The sequence below is a fragment of the Elgaria multicarinata genome, chromosome 2 (genome assembly GCF_023053635.1).
Source record: "Elgaria multicarinata webbii isolate HBS135686 ecotype San Diego chromosome 2, rElgMul1.1.pri, whole genome shotgun sequence".
NCBI classification, from domain to species: Eukaryota; Metazoa; Chordata; class Lepidosauria; order Squamata; family Anguidae; genus Elgaria; species Elgaria multicarinata.
The window spans coordinates 83,236,113-83,245,490 of NC_086172.1; the positions used below are offsets into that span (position 1 = coordinate 83,236,113).

The 9,378-nt window shown below is 44.6% G+C and overlaps 1 protein-coding gene across 1 annotated transcript; it reads right to left on the bottom strand.

Annotated features, from left to right (window-relative positions):
- Positions 1-3,603: 3,603 nt before the first annotated feature.
- FTH1 (ferritin heavy chain 1) lies at positions 3,604-9,062 on the bottom strand. Its single transcript, XM_063117007.1, has 4 exons — positions 8,774-9,062; positions 6,274-6,420; positions 4,640-4,765; positions 3,604-3,926 (listed from the first exon to the last, which is right to left on the bottom strand). Exons 1-4 carry the CDS (start codon positions 8,882-8,884, stop codon positions 3,762-3,764), a joined length of 549 nt encoding a protein of 182 aa, XP_062973077.1. The 5' UTR covers positions 8,885-9,062; the 3' UTR covers positions 3,604-3,761.
- Between the last annotated feature and the right edge of the window lie 316 nt (positions 9,063-9,378).

Here is a 9,378-nt window from a genome sequence, read left to right on the forward strand (position 1 = left end):
AAATAACTGCACTCACAAATTGAATTTGCTGTTGTGAATATTATCACCCCCACTTGGCCAGCCTATATTTGAAGCTGGTTGGGGAAGAGAACACGGGATGAATTCCTTCACACAAGAGCAGGGTTCTACATGGATCCAGACATTCAGCGATTATAGATGACTACCAAACACTGGAGAAGACTGATTGAATGATTGTATGTACCCGCCATCTATTTCAAATGGCATATCAGTCTTGACTATCTGCAGTACAAAGACCCTACACCAGTGGCTCCAAACTATGTGCTACACAATCCGGTGAAGTGTGCCCTGAAACATTAAGCCACCATTTTGACTGCAGCCAGCCCCCATTCCATGCTCAACAGAGTAGGGGGATCCCATTCAGCCTTGATCTTCCCCACCCCATGCTGTCAATATATGGGTATCAACATGATCCTGTTAGGAAGAGTGCATTGGGGTTTGCCAATACAGCCTCCATATTGGCGAGGAAATGTCAGGAGAGGGTGTGCAGAGGCATTCCTCTTGCCCCAAAAGCTCAATTTGCCCTCACTGGGCAACAGAGAAGTTGGGATGCCAAGAAACAATGTGAACTACTCAATCCTACAGTTGTAAGGAACATGTTGGACTGCTGGTTCTGTTAGAAGAGAGAGAGAGAGAGAGAGAGAGAGAGAGGAGTGAAATGTTCCTCCAATTTTAATACTGGGGAAAACCCTCCAATGTCTGAGAAGCAGTACTTTACATGGGAAACAGCACTTAGAAAATAAATGGGTAGAAAGGCTAGGACTAAGAGGTTAGAAAGCCCTTGCCCAATAAGCATTAAGAGTTTTTACATTGGCTGCCTAGGTTATTAACTGTAGGATTAGCAGTTTGATTACACTACATAGAGGACAGCTTTTGCACTATATTTCTTCACTCAACAAGCATTAGCAAAAAGAAAAGCCAACATGAGATTTTTATGTACATTTGCCTACAGTCTATTTCTAAAAAGCATGTGACAAGTGAAGCCAACTCAAGAAAAAGTTTCAGTTCCTGTATCCGGTGGAATGCAGGATGTGCTGAACTGACTCTGCTTTGCATAAGATCTTGAGCCACTGACAGACCCACCAAAACCTACCCATGCCAGGAGAATCTTAACAGTTGTCCTAAAGACATTCAGGAAGGTATGAAGAGTTACAGTTTGGAGTTGGCAACATCTGGAGGATCTTGTTTTCACCACACTAGAAACCTTGAAGAGCACTCTTCAGCTCTCAAAATACCAAATGAGAATAATCCCAGCTATCACTTCTCTCCCATTGTCCTTACAGTTTGTCCAAGCACACCATGAAGTAAAACACACCCATTTCAGACTTGAGACTGTAGCCACTCCGGTTTACTGAAGTCCTAAGGTGGAAGTCTCTTCAATGGGTTCAATCTGATCTCCAAAAGAGGAAGGACATCTATATATTTTTAGATTACTGTTAGGATAAATTTAGGTGGAACAGTCGGAAATAAATCACGTGCAAAAGCAGTCCAGTAACGGAACACTCTGATTTCAAAGGGTGTGATTTCCATTCATTGAGGGCGGAGAGGCCTTGGGCATGCTTTAGCTTTAGGTGGAATTGACTACAATCCCAAGGAGTGGTTTTGACATAACCTGACAATGTCAGCTTTCATTTTGGGGAAGAAAAGAAAAAAGCCACTTCTCCTTAAAGTTCCACAAGTTCTCAATGGGACTTTGATTTAAGGGCCTACCTAGCTCTTCACCGTTCCCGAGTTAGCAGAAACCAAGCTATGAAAGGCAGGTCAACATTCAGGTTACTGTGGGTCAGTGTTTTGATTTTAATGCAGAGCACCAAACATCCTGCCTTACACTCTCAAGGTCCTAGGACTTCATCTTGACGAGCATGGGAGGAAAGCGCATTGCTCTTATTCTCAGTGTGATACGGCAGAGCTGGCTGTCCCCAAAACCAAGATTTTTTATTGCCGGTGGGGGAAAATGCCCACCATTCTGAGAAGCAAAAATATCCAGGGAAGGAGGCTGCGCATTTGTGGAGGGAACTTTTATCCTTTACTTCATTGATGCACAGCCGTGCATCTCCATTTTATAAAAATAAAGGTCTGTTGCATTCCCTGACTGTTTGCTCTAATGGGGCAAAATTGGGGCGGGGTGCTCTCATAGGGAGAGCTCCCCTGTCCCCATTTCACCCTATTTCTATTTTTATAAACTGGAGATGCAGTTTCAGGTATAAATTAGGGTGAATTAACACAGGATCAGAGAAGTTAATTAACACAACCCTGCCTTCTGCCTGGGTTAGGACAACCAATCAGGGGGTACTATCCACCCCAGCTCAATTCCAGAGCAAGGTCACATAGTGGAAAGGCTGTGGTGACCTTGCTTTGAACAAAGTCAGGCTAAGTTCCTGACTCTTTTTTACTGTGCAGCTTCAACAAAAAGCCCCACAATGGTTGCAAATTGACAGCTGCATCGTATAACTGACCGAGTGCTACTGCATAACCACTGTGGGGCTTAGAAAACATATAGACAGCCCCTAGGCCTCAGGGGAATAATGGATAGGTGCATCTGATGCACAGCTAAACACAAATCTCAAAGACTCGTAGAAAGACATTTTTATGCTAATAATTCAACCTCTATTCTGAACTATTATAAAGATCCAAACAAATTTAACAGCAATGACCTTGTTATGGGGCAGGAGATAAGACAGTGGTGGATTTCCATTGTTGACTGAGCTCTTAACTGCTTATATATCCTGAAACATGGAGAATTTCTGTCACTCAGTATGCTGGAAAAGTAGCAGGGGTTCAAAAGGGCCAGTTGCTACTAAATTAGAATACCCCCCCCCATACTGCCTCATATAATTGAGCCTGTAGCTGCTAAGCAATATTGCAACAAACAGACATGTTTTGTTAAAAGGTAAACAACCAGCAATGAGTAGGACCAGAAATATTTAGTATCACCTACAGATGGGTTCCATCCCTCCCATTATTAACATCTCCACCCTTGAAGCCATTATAAGATGGCAGACTAATACTTAAGGTAGCAATTAACTCAACATGTTTCAACTGAAAACCAGTCAACTTTTAAGAGGGTCAAATCTTTGCTCACAAGTGGAGTTAGGTCTATGGCTTGCAGAGGAGGTAACACCACCACCTTCAGGAACAGAGTAAGCTATTTTTCCTGAGTATATCTCACTTACTTTACTTAGTTAAGCCTGTCCACACATGTTGAAAGCAAACTTACTTGTGGTTTTTCTAATGGTGACAAGCCCAGCCTTGACTTGGACAGTGTTGCCCTAAAATATATACAAATCCAAGAACTTATGCCATTCAGTACAGCTTAACTCTTATATATTACGGACATGTTTATGCTTATATGGGAAAGATTTCTTCTGGGCATAGATGTGCTGAGAATCTAAAGGACAGATCTTTCTACACTTGTTTAAAGACACAGCATAATCTTATATGCATCTATTCAACAGTGCCATTGAGTTCATCAGAAGTTACTCAGAGGCGTCAGGGGGCTTAGAGGTTGCAGGACCTCCAACTAAAATTCGGCTCTGCATTTGTGTACTTTGCCAACACTTTGCTCCATGTATACTACAATACAACTGGAACCAAGTCACTTTATTTGGCATGAGATACAACACAAAGGAACAAAAGTTGATTTTTATACAGTTATGGACAATGTTAAGGATAAACAAAAAAACAACATGCACAGCTGAAGATGACCAAGAAACCCAGCTGAAGCCTTTGTTCGTGGGAGATTTTTAGTTCTCACTGTCACTTTCTCCCAGGGTATGCTTGTCAAAGAGGTACTCTGCCATTCCAGATTTTGGTGCCCCCATCTTGCGCAGGTTGGTCACATGGTCCCCCAGTTCTTTGATGGATTTTACCTGCTCATCCAAGTAGTGTGTTTCAATGAAGTCACATAACTGGAAGAGAAAAGATGCGTAAGATTCACAGATTCAGCCAACAAAGCCCTCATGGTATCGTGAAAGTACTCAGTATTTCCTGAAGAAGCGATCAGTAAAGCCACAGGCCAAAAAGCTGTTATCTGTAGTTTGCCTACCAATTTTATTTTCTCACACAGAGGTAGTAAGGAGTATTACAAGTGCCATAAAATGAGAGGAGCTCAAATAATAGAAGGATTGATTATATCCATGTCTGTGTGTTCTCCACTGCTTAAAATGGAAATTGTGCACTCAGGCAATCCAAGTTCTGTCCCAAGGAAAGCCAATTTCTGCTGTATGTATAAACAGCTTTTGCTGTTTGTCTAGTCATTAAAGGAACATCAGCTCTGAAGCCCCCAAAACTATGAGAAAGCCTCTATTTATTTTAGTGTGCACTACCAAAAACAAAAGCATAGAAGTGTGTGGGCAACCATAAGAATTTAAAATGTACTTTTTAAAAAATATAAAAGGAAAGATACCCATAATATCAAATTCTACATCCAAAAACACATTATATACTCCCACCAGGATCTCAGCACACACAGATATTACTGAGTCAAATTTCATTTATGATCCTACTTTAGAAATGCATTTTTTTAAAAAATTGCCTCTTGCTGCATCTATTATAGCAGGATCATGAGCACACCTTTCACATCTTGAGCCAAGCCATGATATTCGTATTACATCTCACTTACGTGGGGGTCATTTTTTTCAGTTGCCAGCTTGTGCAGCTCCAGTAGTGACTGGTTCACATTCTTTTCCAAGTGCAAAGCACACTCCATCGCTGTCAACCCACTCTCCCAGTCATCACGATCTGGTTTCTAACAAAAGCAGAGGAAGCAGTTTTTCACACCAAAGCGGAGTAGCAAGGATCAACCACAGTACCGCTACAGAGCAATTGGCTGGTATTCTACCAGGCAGAATTATGACCATTTGTGGGCCTTGAGCCAATAGCATACCCTTGATCTAGGAAAGCACTTTGAATTCAGAGTCTTGATTACAGGCATGTGCCAAGGCAAAGCATCGAAACAGTAATGGCCTCCAGTTTATGAAATTGGGAGGGAGATGCCAAGTATTGTCATAGCAACACAGGTGCCTCTGAACCTGCCCTAAGATCAATCGGCTGCATTCCACCCATCACTCTTCCCCTCCAACTGCAACCCATAATGGGAAAGAAAGAGAAACAGGCAACTACAGCAGCAGGGGAGATCAGCAACCTCCTTATACATACTCCAGAACAGCTCAAGGATCCAAGCACTTGTGATCAGACCTTCCCTACCTCTTCGAGAGATCATTATTTTCCCTTTGAGATGAAGCTGTTGCTTATCATCCAACACTGAAATTCCATGGAATGCCTTTATCTGCTGATTAGATGGGCCTCCTGCTTATTATGTAATCACCACGAGATCAGGCAATGCTGCAGTTTCCATGGCAGCCAAATTCTCAAACTGCATTTTCATTAGAGCAGGGTCCTATTGGTACTTGGCTAAAGCATATGAACAAGACTACCAAAACTGAAGAGCCTAGCATTTGGTATTTAGATACCACTCGTTTTCAAGCTTTCCATCTAGAATGAGTCCTATACAGGTCAGTATGTCAAAGAACCCCATGAGTAGCAAGGGATTCTAGGATAAATTCTAGGTTGCATGCAGTTCACAGAGAGGTACAGGCTAGGCACACTGTGCTTTATAGTTGGCCTGTGAAAACTGACCCAAGCACTCCTTTGGAATGCAATGTCATAAATCAGTGGTGGTGAAAGCAAGCAGAATTTCAAGACAGCTTGCCCTTCATTACCACTCGCTAGTGAAGAACAGTAATGAGCTCCCTGAAACAGTCTGAAAACCTCTGCATCAAAGCAAGACACGATCAGACACCCCACATGGCATTATCTAGCGCTGGGCTGCAGAATGTTAGACTGGCAGGCAAGCGAATCCAGGTTTGATTGCTCCCTCACAACAGTTCCCTGCAGATAGAAAACATGCAGGTCTAAAAGTTCTGGCCTCACCTTCTCCACAAAATGTCAGTTTTGTACATGCAGAGAGGAGTTTTGTTTATACAAGGAAACATTTGATTCTCCACCACCACCTGCACAGGTAAGATCCACCAATGATACGTCACATGGGTTTGCTAGTTATGTACAGCCACCCTGAGGCAGATTCAGCTTTTGCAACCATCTCTAAGGCTAGTTGTGAATTTTGTGACTTGCAGTACATTGGCCTACTGGTGAGCATTTCAGCTCTGTTCAGTTTCAATTTGGATCTCGGCCCCGAAAGCAGCAGTTCTGAATCTACCACACTCTTGCAATACCACCTTCACTGATACTACTCACCTTGATGTCATGTAGGAAGATGCGGCCGCCCCTCTTGTTCTGAAGCTTCATAAGTTTCTCTGCATGCTCACGCTCCTCGTGGGACTGGTGCAAGAAATACTTGGCAAAGTTCTTCAGGGCCACATCATCACGGTCAAAATAGTAGGACTGAAAATAGAATGCAGATTCTTGAATTGGGGTTTGTCAGGGAATCATGTATTTCAGTCATCAGTGCTTGGGGTTTTCAATTCATCTGGAATGAGAGCACGAGAACTTGCTACCTATTTGGCAACCCTCTTTTCCCCACCATACAATAGTTCTTGAAATTGCTATACAATAAGTTTATTAAATTAGGCTACACTAAAAGGTTCATGACGATTGGTTTCTGATGTAACATGCAGGACTGAGGCTTTAGAAGCACTGGAGACCATATCCAATCAGATTCTCTGTAGATCAAACAGCAAAGCAGCTGCTAAAAGTCACCCCAAACATGAGAGATCTAAACATGAATTGCTTATCCAGTGGTCCTGGTGAAGAAATGGCCTTTTACAGGAGAAGGGTGTTTGACCATTCTACGAATTCAGTAACTTGTGGCCTCTTAAGGAGTAGGAAAGAACTATCAGGGTGACAAATACTGACAAGTCTGGCTGGGGGGGGGGGAAGCTCATGCTGTTTCCTCCTTGAGAAAATACTATTCCAAGCAACCAATTATTGTGCTCGCTAGCCATGTGTTTTCAACTTCAACTCCCAACATTTCTATCTACTGGCCAAGCTGACAAGGGCTTCTAGGAATTGAAGTCCAAACCATCTAGGAGTCTACCTTCTGCTCACCCCTGTTCTAACAGACTTTAGATCTTACAAAATAAGAGTTTATGCCAAGAAACCAGTTTTAGCAAGGGCTGAGGAAATCTCTTCAATTTTACAAGCCAACACCCAGTTTATAAGTAGTTGGGATCAAGTGCAGTCTGGCTGTTGACAGTGACCAGCATTCATTTCCTTAAAAACTAGTTGTACATTCCATTCTACATTCCAATTAATGTTCTCAAACAATCCAAGGCAGAAAGAGTTGTTCTGCCCTTTGTAGAAGTAAGTATTATGACAGGCAGGTTTAACTACCATCGTAAATTAATTCAGAAATAAAGCCAGCAGGTACCAAGTGACATTTGAACATTTAAAGATGTTTACTTGGAAGCAACCTCTGCATGTGATGATCAGTCCGAGGACACGTTTGTCTTTTTTGCTAAGTGTAAGCCGCTCCGAGAGCCTTTTTTGGCTGAGGAGCGGGGTATAAGTATGATAAATAAATAAATAATAAATAAATAATCATGCCTTGAACTTCGTAATGTTGTCATACCAATGGTCCTATTGAAAAGTCTTGCTGTCAACAAGCCCATCCCACCCAGCCCAGCCCTCTTGTAAATTACCTACAGAGCAGAGACAAGCAAAGTTAAGGATTAACAGTTTTGCCAAAGACGTCTGCTTGCGTTCAAACAGACTAGCACAAACACTACAATGGAAGCCAGCTCATATCAAATAAACCTTCTGGAAAATAGGTCCAAGGTCAACTAAAGCACAATCACTCTGTACTATAGAGATAAGCACCGTTGATTCTGCACCCAAACAAGTTATTCTCCAGGCAGGAGCCAACCCAATACCGCCTCCTGCTGCTAAGCGGAACAGTCTTTCTGCCTTCCACTTGCAACAACACCCACTGCCCATGGCTTGGTTGCGTCACCAAACCAGGAAGGCAACATAGCCAACAGGGTCTTTTCAGCCAGTGGCACAGTTCACTCCGCAACAAACATTTTATGGCAAACACTGGTCAGCAAGTAAGTGGGTGTTACTGGATAGCAAGTACGTAGAAAAACAATGTTTAGCTAACCTAGTAGCTTGAGCAGCCCTTTCCAACATAATGCCCTCCAGATGTTTTGGATTCCAACTCCCATCACCCCAAGCCAGGGCAGCCAATAGTCAGGAACGATGGGAGTTGTAGTCCAAACCATCTCGAGGGCACAAAGTTGGGGGAAGGCTGAGCAAAAGCAATAGGAGAGAAATGCGTGTGTCAGGTTATTTTTGTATACTGTTTTTTAGGACGGCCTTCCTTCGATCGTAATGTGCTAAACCACCCCAGTGCGGGTGCGCAAAAAGCAGCCCAGCCCTGGCCTGGAGATACTCTCTAGCAAGGCAGCGAGCTGCGGCGATTGCCTCGGCACCGCGAGACACGTGATTGTCTCCCACGCTCCTTGCGCCCGGGCTCCTCTCTCCTCTACTTACAAGCCCTGCAGGGAAGAGATCCAGTAAGACGACGCCTCCTACCACACGCAGGCCTCGCTTGCCCCCCAAGGACACACACAGCCACGCGCCCACGTAAACCGAGGCAGAGGAGGCGGGGCTGCAGGGATTGTCCTGCCGCCGGCGCTGCCCTTTCGTCCGCTCCCGCAACGAGCAACCCCTGCTCCCGTATGGAGACGGAGCGCCCACCGCCCTTGTCTTGGCCTTCCAAGCCAGCGTCGGAGCTCACCATGCTGAGGTACACGTAGGACGCGTAGAGCTCCAGGTTGATCTGCCGGTTGATGGCGGCTTCGCAGTCCTGGTGGTAGTTCTGGCGCACCTGGGAAGGAGACGAAGCCATGGCAGCACGGGGGCGGCGGTAGTAGTAGTAGTGGTGGTGGTGGTGGTGGTGGTGACGGCGGCGGTGCTACTGAGTGGATGCAGAGACTGGTGGGCCCAAGCGGGGGTGGGTTCCGTCCAATCACTGTTGAAGCAGGAACCTCCTCGGCTGGGTCTCGCTGAGCGTTCTAAACCCGAAAGCTTTACGTAGCATCGTTATATATCCCGAGGCTACGTCACAATCGGAGGGATACAAGCCACGCCCACCATAGCGCGGGAACGGAGGAGGAGGGAATCGGGTTGAGAGGCAGGGAGTCTTGCTCCGCCCCTTAGAGGTTCCCGCCCCTGGAGTAAGCGTGACTGAGTGTTTTCTGCTACTTGTCCATGAGGGGGACGGGAAGGGGGAGTCTGGAGGAGAAGGTTTAAAAGCCGAAAGAAATTGCTGAGTTGCGGTGTCATTTACATTTCAGATGGGAAGGGTTTCTGGAAATAAGGGGGAAACCCGTATTGAGCAAA

What these genes read in the sequence shown, in the direction of transcription:
- FTH1 (XM_063117007.1), bottom strand. Translation starts at nt 8,884, where the DNA reads ATGGCTTCGTCTCCTTCCCAGGTGCGCCAGAACTACCACCAGGACTGC. An exon ending in TCTTCCTACATGACATCAAG is followed by an intron (nt 4,766 to 6,273) that starts GTGAGTAGTATC and finishes TGCTTTTGTTAG; the next exon opens with AAACCAGATCGTGATGACTG. An exon ending in CTGAAAAAAATGACCCCCAC is followed by an intron (nt 3,927 to 4,639) that starts GTAAGTGAGATG and finishes TTTCTCTTCCAG; the next exon opens with TTATGTGACTTCATTGAAAC.